Below are 14188 nucleotides of genomic sequence, written 5' to 3'. Positions count from 1 at the left end.
CTTTAGGTTTCTTTCTCCCGCATGTATGCACCTACGTGTGCTTGCTATGACAGCTAGCTGTTTCCAGCAGCTTTCCTGGAGACAATCCTGTGCAGAGCACAGGGCCGGGCCCTCCCGGAGGCAGGTCTCCCCCAGCGTGGGAAAAACGGAGGTGGGACGGACAGGAAGAGGGACCCCCTCACCGGCGGCTGTCACTCAGGAAAACCCCTGCCCGTGGGTAGCTATAGGCAGTGGCACGGAGGGGCCCTCCGCATATGCGGTGCTGTGGGTGCGCAGCCCGCTGCCGCCGGCGGCCCTGGAGCTCTGCGCCTGCCAGCCCTGCCAGCCCCGCCGCAAGGAGGACGGCGCGGGCAGCGCGCAGGGGCTCGGAGGTTTAGCTGACGACAGCTGCCCCGGGCACGCTTGGCGGGACTGAAGGGAAAGGTGCGCGGCACCGGGGAGGGGAGCTGCCTCGCTGCGCCTGCACCTCGGGTCCCCACACTCCCCTCTTTTTCTCTTTCTCCCCCCACACCAAGCCAAGGGAAGGCACGGCGGGCAGCCTCCCATAGCAAGCGCTCCCCGGACCGGGCGCGGGGCGGGTTAACTGCTGCCTTCCGCACCGGTGCGCACAGAGGTCCGCTGGGACTCAGAGCCTCCGAGGGGAGCCGCCCTGGGGGTCGGGGCTCGCAGCCCCGGGGCTCGGGACACTGCGCGCAGCTGTAACGGCAGCAATTAAAGGCTGATTCTCAATGAACAGAGACGGGGAGAAGCGGTGCCAAAAAAGTAAACAATCGCGTATAGTTCAAGAAGTGTTTAGCGCGGCCAGCCAGGCTGCGTTTCATGGACTTTTACACTAAAAACATATTAAAATTGGCTTTCCTCAGGTTTCAGTTAAAGAATGAGTCCTAAGTTGAAACAGGCTAGCTACTGAGCGGGTTTAAATCCCTTAAGTGTTAAGTTTTCATTGTGCTTTTCTAACTGGACGGAGTGATTTTCTTACAAGGAACTAAGACTCCTCTTCAGTTAAAAAAGAAAGAGAGAGGGAGAAAAATCTGGCACTTTCTACCGCAGTATCTACCACCCTGTCATTATTTCTGCAAGCCTGGGAATTCAGCTCGGACCTCCCAGTATTTGTTGCAGCTTGAGGCCAAGGTGCCTCTAAAAGGATTTTCTTTTAAGGGCTTTAGAAAGCGTTTAATGCTGCTTTCCTCCAGTTTCCCTCTCTTTTTTTAAAAGGGGAAAATATATTTCTGTACGCCGATAGGGAGAAAGTTCCGCGCTTGTATTTGTCTGCAAGCATCCCGAGAGGAAAAAAAAAGGAAAAAAAAAAAAAAGAGAGAAAAAAAGAAGAGAGAGAGAGGGGAGAAAACTTTCTTGAAAAGAAAACGAGAGAAGAAAGGGGGGAAGGCATTCCTTAATGGAAGTATTGCATGCAAGGAAGGCTGGATCTCTTTAAGGCTCCCCCTGAAGCTGGAGATGCACACACAAGGGTTGCCGGCCTGGGTGGTCTCTCTACTTTGGTGAGCTGTTGCTAAGCAGCTAATAATAGTCATGTTTGCTGAGTAATTTCTGCCCTCCCCGAGCCAATCGCCTCGCAGAAACCCAAGCCATCTGACAGCCCCGGGGGCGGGCTTTCAGCGCTTTTTTTTTTTTTTTTTTTTTTTTTCCTCCCTCTCTCTCGCTCTCTCTCCTCTCATACTCCCCCCCCCCCCCCCCCCCCTCCACCCCTCCTCCTCTTTATCCAAATGGAGAGAGTCCTTTTTTTCTTCTTCATCTCATCTCTTGAGCCGAGGGGCTGCATCTCGGTGCTGCCGCGCACACACCGGGGGAGAGCGCCAGGCAGCCGACTGCCCTCCGCGGTGGCGGGGCCGACCGTGGAGCCCCACCGGCCCCGCGGCCCGCGGGAAGCACCCCGGCGCTGAGGCAGGATGGTGCAGCGCGGCGAGGCATCGCAGCAGCAGCAGCAGCAGTCGCGGCCCGCCGCGCCGCCGCCCCGCCGCTGAGAGCCGCCGCGGACAGCGGCTTCCCGGAGGCAGCGGCGGCCGGAGGAGGCGATTTCAACGGGAGCGGAGGAAAGCGCGGCGGCGGCAGCCGGGGGGCGCCGGGGGTCGCGCCCGCCCGCCCGCCCGCCCTCGCCGGGCGCGGGGAGCGGCCGCCTGCAGCTCGGGGTCCGCGCGCGATGTGGCAATGGGAGCCGCGGGGAGCGACTCGGCCGGAGCTGCCGCGGCGGCAGCCGCCGCCCCGCGCCCCGCGTGAGGCGGCCGCGCCGCAGCAGCCCCAGCAGCAGCAGCCCCAGCAGCGGCGGCGGCGGCGGCAGCTCCCGCAGCAGCCCCAGCAGCAGCAGTCCGCGGCCCGTAGCGCCGCCAGCCCCCCGCGGCCCCGCCGCGCCCCCGGGGCCCCGGGGCCCGCCGTGGCAGCGCCAGCGGCAGCTCCCCCGTCCCCCCGCCGGCGGCAACATGGCTTCGGCCGGTAACGCGTCGGAGCCGGAGATCAGCAGCAGCGCGGGCGGCGGCGGCCACCCCGGCCGGGCGGCGAGGAGCGGCGGCGGGTGGCGGCGAAGGACCGGAGGGAATCGGCGAGCCCCGGCGCCCGACCGGGAGTATCTGCAGCGGCCGAGCTACTGCGATGCGGCTTTCGCCTTGGAGCAGATCTCAAAGGTGCATTCAATCTCTCACTCTTTTTTCCAGAGATTCAAGCTAGCGCTAGAGCTGCTTTTCGGCGGGGGAGGAGGGGGGTGGTGTGTTTTCTTGCGGGGGTGGAAGGAGGAGATGGAAATGAAACGGCCACCAATAAAATGCTGGGAAAAAAAGAGAGGGACGTCTGTGACTCTTCAGTGCGGGAGAGAGTGCCCTCCTTCCTTCCTTGGTTGCCTGTGCCTGCCCAGCTGCGTGCCTGTGCTGCGGAGCACTCTTCTGGTTAAATTTCCCTGGCTAACCCCGGCTCTCTCCCAGCCTCCCCCCGGCTAGCCCCTGGCCCCACTCTCCCTCTCCCCCTCCGCTTCCTCTGCATCCTCTGGTAGAGTTCTGCGACCTCGGCAACACCGGCTCCCGGCCGGGACGGGGGAGAAAGCGGGCGGGCTGCCGCTTTCTTGGCAGAAGTTGTGCTTTTGTGAAGTTCCCCTCCGCCGACCCGGCGACTTTCCTCGGAGAGGGGCTCCCCTCAGCAGTGAAAGCTCGCAGCGGTTTCCTTCCCCCGGCGGTCGGAGACGGAGCGAGGGCCGTAAACAAACTGCCACCGTAACTCCGGTCGCACCGGTTCCCGCGGAGGGCTGGAGGTGCCGGAGCGCCCCGGGAGCCCGGACCGGCCCTGGTGGGGCGGAGGTACGGCCCCCGCCGCCGACCTCCCCTGGCAAAAAATGTTCAAAGTAAACAAGCTAGAAAAGCTGCCTTGCTGCGGGGATGGTCTAACTTCAGGGAGCGGATTTCTAGGCTTTGTAAGAAAGGGGAAAGGAGGAGGAGAGAGGGGAAGAAAAAAAAAAAAAAGAAAAAAAAAAAAAGAAAATCCATGTGGCTGCCCTCTTCCGTTCACAAATATTGTCGTAACTTACAGATGGCTGCTCTACTTCCTAATTCAGATCACACAGCGTCTCCAAACTCTATGGAAATGAATTACTTCTGATCTTACAGTGCTGCTCACCACGTGGGTCCTGTCTCAGCATTGAAACCCTTGCTAGGAGCCGGGAATGGGGGAACGGCAGCAAACTGCTACCGGCTAACTTTCCGTCACCACCGGCCGTCCCGTCTCCCTCCCCACCCCGCCCTTCAGAGCTCTAAAGAGAACACGAAAAGGGGCTTTTATCATCCTTTTTTATTTTGTGGCTGTTGCGTTTTATCGGAAACGGTTGCTCCTGCGCTGGATCCGCGGCTCACGCCAGCGGGATGCTGCGCCGCGGCCAGTGCCCTGGGGAGAGGGGAGCACGGTGGGCAGCGCAGGTGGCGGCTGCCGGGACGTGATGCGGGGGCGCCGCCGCGCCCCGAGCACGGCGCTGGGGCCAGGACGGCTGCCCGCAGGTATACCTCGGCCTGCGGCTGGGGCAGCGGCTGGACCGCTCCGTACTAGGTCCCAGGGGTGCTGCGGGTCACTGGGGGCTCTCCCCTCTCAGCCCCTCTACTACTGACCTCTTCTTGCCTTGCAGGGGAAGGCGACAGGACGAAAAGCGCCGCTGTGGCTGCGAGCAAAGTTTCAGAGACTGTTATTTAAACTGGGCTGTTACATTCAGAAAAACTGCGGGAAGTTCTTGGTTGTCGGCCTCCTGATTTTTGGGGCTTTCGCTGTAGGATTAAGGGCAGCTAATCTCGAGACCAACGTGGAAGAGCTGTGGGTGGAAGGTAAGTGCCTCTCTTCCCGCGGCCGCCTCCTCCCCGTCCCTCCCCGCACGCCCGGCCGGGTCCGCTCGCCTGGAGCGGCGGGGGCCGCGTGCTCCGTGAACCAAGGGCTGGGAGGGGCTGCCGCCGGCGGGGTCGGACTGCGGCGGGTTTTGCGCCGCGACGCGCGGCTCCGGGCGGCGCGTACCACTTCTCCGCCCCCGGAGGGGGAGAGACCTCGGCGGCAGCCCGTGTGTTACGCGGAGGGGAAGGCAGGGCAGGCCGCCCCCCGCCTCTGTCCCGTTTCTCCGCGCGGGCGGGCGCTGGCCGGCGGTCTCAGCGTCCCCGTGGGCGGTGAGAGGCGGGCGCGCTGCCGGAGGCGCCCCTCCGCCATTTTGGGAGTGCGTGTGCCCGCGGCGAAGGGGAGGGGGCGGTCGATGAGGAGAACGGCGTGGAGGGGCGGGTGTCTGTGTGTGGTCCTGGGTTTGGACAGCTTTCGGGGGGCGGGGGGGGGGAGCGATTGTATCAGGTAAAAGAGAAAAAAGAGGGGGAAAGGACCGAAAAGAGAAGAAAAACAGGATGCCGAGGAGAAAGGGGGTGGCTGCCGGCGGTGTCCAGGGTGGGGGTGGTCCCTCCGGGCCTAGCCTGAGGACACCGGCAGAGGAAGACAGGCTTGGCAAGAGAGAGGAAACGTGCGGGGGGCCGGGGCTGCCTTTGTCAGCGCACACCACCACCCCGGGCGGAAGCACGGGGTGTGGGGTTATAAAGCGGTGTCGCCAGCGCCCCCCGCGCGGGCTCCTGTGTCCTTCAGGCGGTGGTGGTGCAGGCCTGGCGGGGTACCCGTCTCCGAGAACCACCGCTCCAGGAGGCCGCGGCTTTGGGCCTGAGGTTTGGGTTTCTTTTGGGGTGTGTTTTCTCACTCTTTTTGCTTTTTTCCTGGGGGAAAATTTACTTAGCATAATATTCGCTCGTTAGCTGGGTTGATGTGAAAACAGAGTTCCTTGGCTGCGGTAGTTACGCTGGGTTTATGTCAAAGTCGGTTGCAGGAGAATGTGGCTTATAAAAAGTTAGTATGGAAGGCTGCATAAATAATCATTACTAAATAGCTCTCTGTATGTGAGAGTGTGGAAAAGCTAGTGCTGAGTGCAAACAAAGTTAGCGGCTGTTAGGAAGGTGGTCTGTGCTGAATGAATTGGAGCGTATATGGCCAGATTCCACCCTTGCAGAAGAGAGCCATACTGGGGTCAGGATGAGGTTCACGGGTCACTTAGTGAGTGCTGGGGGTTTTTTTGGAAAGTAATGTGTGACTAACTGAACTGTTTTTTTGGTCCATGCAGTCCAGGATCCAGAAATATGATGAGATCTACTTTTAGCAGCCCTGAGAAAGAGAGCAGGCAGTGCAGGATCCCATCTATAGGCAGAGATGAGCATTCAGAGTCTGTACTGGTCACTAGGTCCTGAATACCTTATATACTCATCCAAATGGTTGTGAACATTTTTAAGTTCTTGTGAGGTTGTTGCATCAAAGTTTCTTTTGTCAATGTTTGCTCATATGTGTTTTGTCCCTGCTTTTCTGTAAGTGTCTTCTAAATAATACACAATTGCAGTTCCATCCGGCACGCTTCCCTGAGGTTTATTGTCCTGATATTACTGGGGTTCTCTTACTTGGAAGGTTGATCCCATCCGATTAATGCCACCTGCTTTTTGTAACTCTGTAATACCAAGAAACTACTTGCTGATGATGTCTGTATGACTGGCCCAGCAGTAAAAAATGCAGTTCTCAAGGGGCAAATAGGTTTGCAAAATAGCTGCTTAGTTCAGTTGCTGCACTGACCTCTTCTCATGTCATTATTGCTTTATGGAGTGAGGAGGGGGAAAGTCCCTGGTTTAAAATCTGGTTGAAATTGATCTCTAAGGTTTTTATGGCCAAGATGAATTCATAACGCAGCTGGTTGTACAGAGTTGACCTCTCTAATTTCACATCCGTTGAGTTTAGTTTTCATGTCAGAATTAAATAACATTAAAAAAAGTATTAAAATTCTGCGTTTAGAAACCCTTGCATTTCTAGATTGAAAAAAAAAAAAAGCTATCTAAGATAAAGTATTCTGGATTTGATTCAACTTCTAGTCTCCTGTTCTAGCACTAAGTGACTGTCTACACAAAAGAACTTGCTAGAATGTGCTTTCTTGGTAGAGACTGTCAATGTTCCACTCATGAGCCAGGTGTTACACAAATCTAACAAATAGCAGTTTCATATTTCTGCTGCTAAACTAAAGATAGAACTACAGATTGAGAAGTTAAGTAAGAAGAGGCATGGAAAGAGATAGTATGGAAATTGCTCTTCTTCCTACGCGGAAGCGGAAAGTAGTGACCAAACTCACTTTTCTATGTTTGTATGCATCTGCTCGTAACAGCATGAAAGTGCACTCTGGAGGTTATTATACTAAGGGACCCTGTCTTATTTTTGCCTTTATCTTTTGTTTCCTGAGAGTTTGAGGCAATGTTGGCCAAATATAGAATTGGAAAGTCGTTTAGGTTGGAAAAGGCGTTTAGGATCATCAGCTTCAACTGTTAGTCTAGCAGTGCCAAGTCCACCACTAAACCATGTCCCTAAGCACCACATCTACACATCTTTTAAATACCTTCAGGGATGGTGACTCCACTACTTCCTTGGGCAGCCTGTTCCAATGATTGACAACCTTCCCAGTGGCTAAGTTTTTTCTAATATCCAATCTAAACCTCCCCTGGTGCAACTTGAGGCTGTTTGCTCTTGTCCTTGTCAGCTGGGAGAGGAGACTTAGATCTACCTCACTACAGCCTCCTTTTAGGTACTTGTGGAGAGTGATAAGGGCTCCCTTCAGCCTCCTTTTTGCCAAAGTAAACACCCCCAGTTCCCTCAGCCATTCCCCATCAGACTTGTGCTCCAGACCATTCAGCTGTTTTGTTGTCCTTCTCTGGACCAGCTCCAGCACCTCAATGTCTTTCTTGTAGTGAGGGGCCCAGAACTGAACACAGGATTCCAGGTGCAGCCACGTACAGGGAGGTGATCACTGCCCCAGCCCTGCTGGCCATACTATTACCAATACAAACGAGGATGTGCTGGTCAGCAGGCACATGGCTGACTCATTCAGCAGGTCCAACTTTCCCAGGTCCTTTACCAACAGGCAGCTTTCCATCTACTCCTCCTCAAGCCTCTTGTGCTGCATGAGGTGGTTGTGACCGAGAAGTGCAGGATCCGGCGTGTAGCCCAGCTGAACCTCATGCAGTTGGCCTCATCCCATTGACCCAGCCTGTCCAGATCCCTCTGTAGAACTTTCCTGTCCTCAAACAAGCCAACACTTCTGCCCAGCTGGATGTCATCTGCAGACTGACTGTTGGTGCATTAAATGCCCTCGTCCAGATCACTGAGCAAGATATTAAACAGAACTGGCCCCAGTACTGTGAGCCCTGGGAAACACCACTTATGACCAGCTGCACAGTGGATTTATCTCCATTCACCACCACTCTTTGGGCCTGACTCCCTAGCCAGTTTTTGCCCAGTGAGTAGTTCACCCCTCAAGCCTTGAGGGGCCTCATTACCTGGTTTTCCAGTATGTCCACTGGTACACGACTGAAAGTAACAGTTTTGATTTGCTGCTGAAGCTTTTTACAGTTCTTACTGCTGAATAAATTGGCAGTATTTACATAAAGAGGCTGATTTTCTGTGGGGTATTTCTGAATACCATAGAACATGGAACATAATACAGTGCAAGTTTGCAGGAAGTAAACGGTTTCTTTAAAACCATAAAACAATTAATTAAAAATAGTGAAGCGAAGTTTAAGTTTTTAAGGCCATGCACATTCCAAGGTAAATGATTAGTAGTCTGGGCTTGAAGCTATTATAGCTGAAATATTTACATAAGAAGTTTAGAAACCCACTGGGTAGATAAACTTTCAAAGAGAGAAAAAGAAAAACATATCTCCAAATCATCTTTTTTTTTTCAGTTTTCCTGTAGTGTTTCACCTTCAGGATTTATGCCAGCACTCATGCCGTTCTCTGTGCGTTCTGATATCAAATTGGCTTTCCTCTCAGCTTGTTTCTTGACATTAAGTGTTGTAGAGTAGCTTTTTAAAAATTTATTTATTTGTTAAAACAAAGCCACCTCCCCCTTCCCCCCCCCCCCGTAGAAAAGAAGCCCACAGTCATCCTCTGGCTGCTCTTCAGAGCACTTCATTTATTAGTCTGTGTCCCACCATATGACCTCAGGCCTTGCATCAGTCTTGTAGTCCAGGTCTCTGGCATCTTTGACTGGGACATAGCTTTCTCCCCTCAGCCCATCAGCAGGTCTGCCATCCCCATGCGCATATCTTGCTGCTGACGGATGCTTGTTTTAGTTGCTTTCGCAAACAAATTCTGGACTGGCATTTTAGTGGTAGTTCTGTTATCCACAGCCATTCAGCTTGAGTTGAACTGCTTTGTGTGGGTTTCTGTGCATGCTAGAGTTGTGGAGACTGTTTAGCATCCTTATACATCATACGCCCTTGAGAGGGAAAAAGGGCTTTGCATTGATTTCCTCTGTGACTGTATTCTGTTGGACACAGATGTGCTTTTAGAAACGTCCATTCATAACTAGAAAGTACTTTGGATGGAAACGAAATCATGCCCATAACTGGTTATGGTTTTTGCTACCAGTGCAACAAGCGCTCTAAGATCCCGTGTGTGAACAGGAGTCACACATAAATTCACAGCCTCTGCTTCTGAAGGAAGGTAGTTTTGTGGCTCCAGAGAAGGTTCTGTTAAATGGAGCTTGAAATTTGGCTACTACAATGCTTTGAATAGCATTAATTGGAGCAGCTCATAAGGGGAGAGATTTTCTAGTCTTGTTCATTGATAATTCATTTCATGCCTCTATTGTATTTTTCCCCTCACTTTCGTTATTACTTTTTCTTCTCTAAGAGGTTGAGGATCATGGTCTTCCTTCCTTCCTTTCTTGATTTCTGAACTTTCTGCACTAGCTGTAGCTCTATCAAACCTTTCTCTCTGTAAGTAGTCCTCTTCATGAAGCTCTAATATGCAGAGCCCCTTCTTTATGACAGTTTGAGGGAAGAGAATGGATGATACAGGTAGGGATAGGACATCCTGCAGGGAACACAGTGCTGCAGTAGCCACATAGTTCAGGTTTGGTACTTGGAACACAGTGAATGTGTTCTAATTGTAAGTGAATTAGGTCTGAGTGTGCACAGCAAAAACAGTTTGTAAGTGAAGATTTGAGCTATGTGTAGCAGTGTTTCACTCTAAAAGGGCAAAAATCAAGTTACTCTACTATAGTATTTATGGCTAACCCATTTTAAAGTACATTAATCTACCTGTGCAACATCAGCATGAGTTGAAAATGAGGAAAGTGTGCGAGTGATGCAGGAACTGTATTATTTCCATAGATTCTCAGTTTGCTTAACCCAGCAACATCAAGTGCAGGTGGAGGGGAAAGTTATCCTTACGTTCTGCCTAAGGCATCAGTTAACTTTACACTAGTACTCTTTGTAGAAGCAAAGAAGTATAGTAAAGGAACAAATTGTGTGAATTTGTTGTTTCAAGGAGACAAATTTATGTGACTGGGATGGAGTAGCGTTTGGTTTGAATACAGTTGAATATAATTCCTCACTCCCAGTACAGCAATGATTTGTACAGAGCAGAGGAGTAGTACTGTTTTAGACGTGCTTGCACCTGCATCACCACATTGATGCAATGTAGATGGCAGAAGAGCAGAAGTTTCCCTGTTGATGAATCTGAGGTGGGGTGTTGGTAGGCTGTGTGACAGTCTGAAAGGTTTGATCACATCACCAGATCCATTAGGTTCATCTGGATCAGGTGACATAAGAGCTTAGTTATCTCTGAATACTGTCTTGCGCTGTGCTGTATTCCATAGTGCGTATTGAAAGTTTGTTGAAAGGTGTTTATCTGGAAAATTCCAAGTCCTGTTTCATTTCAGATAAGTATGATTATTTAGTAATTGGTTTCTGAAATTGAAAAGTAGCAGTGGTGTTTCCATGTGATGGCTGTAGAACAATCATCTGGGCAGCATGCTCTTTTTAACATTTACTGGTCAAAACGTAAGACTATTTGAGTCCATGCTTCTGGTTTGAAAATAACATCAACTTCTAATACTTAAGCTTTACTTGATGTTTGTGGATAAAAACATGAGGATAGTGGGTGTTACATTCATGTGCACTTGAACACCCGCTGTTCCTGTATATTGAAAGTTTTTAAGAAAAGATGTTCAGAGGTTTTAGTTATACAAGTGTTTGATTATCATCTCTCAAGGGCCTGCTATTAACTTAAAAATCACTGTGGGTCTCTGTTAAGTTCCAGTTTGACAGGTGTCCATATTACTGCTCAGAGTTGGTGCTTCTTGCTGGAAAGCTCATACATAAAACAGCTTTTGTGTTTGAAATTCCTCTATTTCATCTGTAAGAGTTTTAATGAAGTTATTAATGTGACCATCCTTTGGTCATTGATAGGGGAAAGGATGAAGTTCTGAACTCGCTAAATATATAGCTAGGCCTTACCCATGTACAAAGCCACAGCAGACTACCAGGGTGCCCCCCTTTCTCAGAAGGGCAAGGGGAGGATCTCCTGTAGAGCTGGCACCCCCTCCTAAGGTGTAAGTGGACGTTTGCGGGGTGCCTCCTGCCTTTCAGACTTTAGAGGCATTTAATTTACTCAAGGCTGCAGAAAATTAGTCTTCATTATTATTTCCAAACTTAACACACTGTTGCCAATGTCCCTGGCAGAATATGTCCTGCAGATCCTTGTTTGGAAGGGTCTGTTCCCTTCCCTGTTGAAATGTGTATTTAAACAGGGCAGGGCCTTGGCTGCGCCATTCCCCTTTCCTGTCTTCTGAGCTTTGAGTGTCATCTTGCACTCTGGGGATTTTGCTGCTTGTGAACAGGGTGTGAAGTCATTTCTGTAGTTCAGGAGAGCTGGGAAATTTCAGCATAGAAATCCTGGAGCGATATAGAGCAGCTGAAGGCAACAGTTCATTATTGTTGGTCCCCACTGAGCAGGAACAGGGAGAACGTTGGCAAGTGGAAGAGCTACCTCAGCTGTAGACCTGTCTCGTGCTATTATTGTGGTGCTATGTGGAGGTGGCATGAGTAGTCTGAGGTCTACACCAGCTCCTGTTACCTGCTAAGTGGACTGTTGTTTTTTTTGTTTTTTTTTCATGAGAATGGGCCTTCCTTTCTCATTATTCCTCTGCAGACACTGGGTTCAGACAAGAATGAACTCCAAAAGCCATGACTATTCATACTTAACTTTCAACAGAGACTGCATTAAGGAAAATTTTAGCTCCTCACCCGGACTCCATGCATTTTCATGATTTATTTCTTTTTCCGTGGGAAGAGATGGTCCAAGCCCTGTTATTAAATAGTATTTGTGGTGGTTCCCTCGGAAAGTAGTGATACTATGTAGCTTGTGCATGTAACAGTTCTTGATCACTCAACAAATTCAAAGGCTGTTGCATGCAAGTGGATGTTTCAGCTACACATAACCGTTAGGAGGCTCCAAAATATGACAGCTTCCAGATGTATCAACCAACTGATCTCTTTGTTTAGATTATGCACCACAGTTGATGCCTAGATTAGTACTGGCTGGACAAAGCTATAGGAGAGTTGTCTGGTTTTCACAATGCCATGTTTATATTTCATTTGGATTTCTCCTTCAAAGCTGACCTCCCTATGACCTGTTGGAGCTGTGTCCACTAGGATGCTAGTTTTAAAGTGCCTGCAGCTGCTTTCCTTTCGGTGTCTAATAGAACATGTTCTTGTTTTGCTACTCATGGACTTTTATGTACAATCCTTTTAGCTTAACAGTGAATTATGCTCTTCAACCTATGACCACTCAGGTAAAACCATGCTTGTAAAGTTTTCTGCCCATAGCTAGCTTTTTAAGAATATTCTGATTGGTGAAAACAGTGTTTTGGCTGTAGACCTTGTGGGGCTGTTCCTTGTCAGACATTTTCTCCTGTATATAGAATATAGTTCAGTCTTCCAGCCTTTGACAGTGCTTTTTCTCTCTGCAGATGATGACATGGATATACATGGTTCTAGCTGCTCTTTTTGGAGCTCAGCAGGAGCTAAAGTGCAGAATTTTACAAAGAAGTTCATTTTTCTTTGTGTCTACTGTATAGTTATAGGTATATATTTTGTCAATCATCCTTTTTTATCTTCAATATGCCTTTAGTTCTCTTTTCATTTCTCTGATCTCTCCTGCTTTCTATTATGCAGGAGGTCTTTCCCCATTTGTGTTTGTGAGTCACTCTACCTGGGAAAACCTGAAGAAATCAATAAAACTTCTTAAAGGCTGTGACAGTTCTACAGCCAGAAGTATAGTACCCTGTCAGATTTCAGAAAGATAAAGGTACATGATTTTCATTGTAACTTGGAGAAACTGTATCAGTATTTTTGCTGTTGATGCTTTACTGTGGCAACAGATTCCCAAGGTGGTGCCTCCCAACAGAAAACTCAGTGCTTTGAAGCATGATTTCTGCACTGAAAATGTATGCTATCTTACAATGGCCACTTTCTTTCAGTGTCCATGAATCCAGGTGAACAGGAAGATATTTTGCTCCTCTCTAATGTGGTATATCCAATTTTATTATCCATTTACAGTATGCTAAATATGACCAATGAATACTGGATGCAGTAAGCTGTGTTTACCCTTCCTGCTAATTGAGTGACTTTGACATGGAGTATTTTTTCATTGTACATTGGACTAGAAATAGATGGTGTGGAGTTGTGAGGAGTAACTTTGAATTCAGAATTTGAAAATAAATTCTATTTTTCTTAATTTCCTGGTTTTGCTCTCTAATCTTAGCTTAGTATCTATAAATACGATGTACTTGTTACTGGTTTTTCTCTGTTATTTTCATTCAGTATCATCTCAGTTGCTATAAACAGCCTGAATTTGGCAGAAGCAGTAGTTTCATGACGTAAAAAGCCCATTATGGAAACTGCTGACCATATAGATGTTTTGGTGTATGGAGATTTAAATTTTGGGTTTTAGAATGAATGTCTTGGCTTTAACTTCTTGGTTTTGGAAAACTTAGTTATTCCAGTGCTTGAGCAAAATATAGAAGAGGTAAGGGAATGAGCAGAACCATAACCCGACTCTTTCTCCAAAGGCAGTGCTCCTTCAGAGAATTGTACTGAGCTTAATTCCAGCTTCAAATATACAAGTAATCATTGTGTATTTGAAACATCTGTATTTTGCTCGTGTGCAGGAAAAGCTGATATTTTTAAGGCACATGTGCAGTGTTGTACACCCATATACCTGAAGCTGGAACTGAGCCCTTAAACTGCAATACAGTCTTCATTCACTAACAGCGAGATAAATTAAAAGAAACAGCCTTCTCTTGTTTACCAGTATGATGCATTTCTGCTTTTAAGTCAGTAAGCAAAAGCTAAGTGCAGCAAAGTAGAAATGAGCACTGTTAAGTCAGTTGTATGATTTTTTTTTCCATCCTTAAATCATTACTTAAGGGCTTCTGGCCACTAGCTCAGGAATCCTGCCCAAAAATGCCAGATGTATTACACAGTCAAGTATTGCAATGTAAACAGTGTTCTGTGCCATGAAAGCAGGGTGGTCCATCTCTTAGTTAAGAAAAAAAAAAAAATCCACATGCTCTGAAATAAGCACAGTAGTTGTAGTGTTATTTGTATTTTTGGCTGCACAACTAGTATTTTGGAGCTGAAAGAACACAGATAAATTATTGCTTTGGACTGGCAGATAATAATAACTGAAACTGAGATGCTAGAAAGCAAGACTTATCTTGGCTGAGGCTGCTTAATTTAGTCAAACAGGCATGTAATAAGTGAAATGTTAAAGTAAAACCCATTGCTGACAGGCAAAACCTGTTACTCTACCT

The 14188-nt window shown here is 49.1% G+C and overlaps 1 protein-coding gene across 5 annotated transcripts in view; it reads left to right on the top strand.

The window, feature by feature from the left end:
* Positions 1 to 2105: 2105 nt before the first annotated feature.
* The window catches only part of PTCH1 (patched 1), a 67745-nt gene continuing 55662 nt past the window's right edge, over positions 2106 to 14188 (top strand). The window contains exons 1-2 of one of the 5 annotated variants that reach the window (XM_061456309.1): positions 2106 to 2636; positions 4115 to 4307. In XM_061456309.1, the coding sequence (XP_061312293.1) occupies positions 2436 to 2636; positions 4115 to 4307 (394 nt within the window). In that variant the 5' untranslated portion in view covers positions 2106 to 2435. Of the gene's footprint in view, positions 2637 to 3783; positions 3990 to 4114; positions 4308 to 5236; positions 5554 to 14188 lie in introns of those variants that run through there. The other 4 variants (XR_009743909.1, XR_009743908.1, XM_061456311.1 and 1 more) reach the window with 4 other exon arrangements.

The sequence above is a fragment of the Pezoporus flaviventris genome, unplaced genomic scaffold (genome assembly GCF_033815535.1).
Source record: "Pezoporus flaviventris isolate CSIRO_AGI_PZ_B2104156 unplaced genomic scaffold, CSIRO_AGI_Pfla_v1 ptg000022l, whole genome shotgun sequence".
Taxonomy (NCBI): Eukaryota; Metazoa; Chordata; class Aves; order Psittaciformes; family Psittacidae; genus Pezoporus; species Pezoporus flaviventris.
Note: the sequence above shows the minus strand (reverse complement) of the source record. Positions and strands in the feature narration are given on the sequence as shown.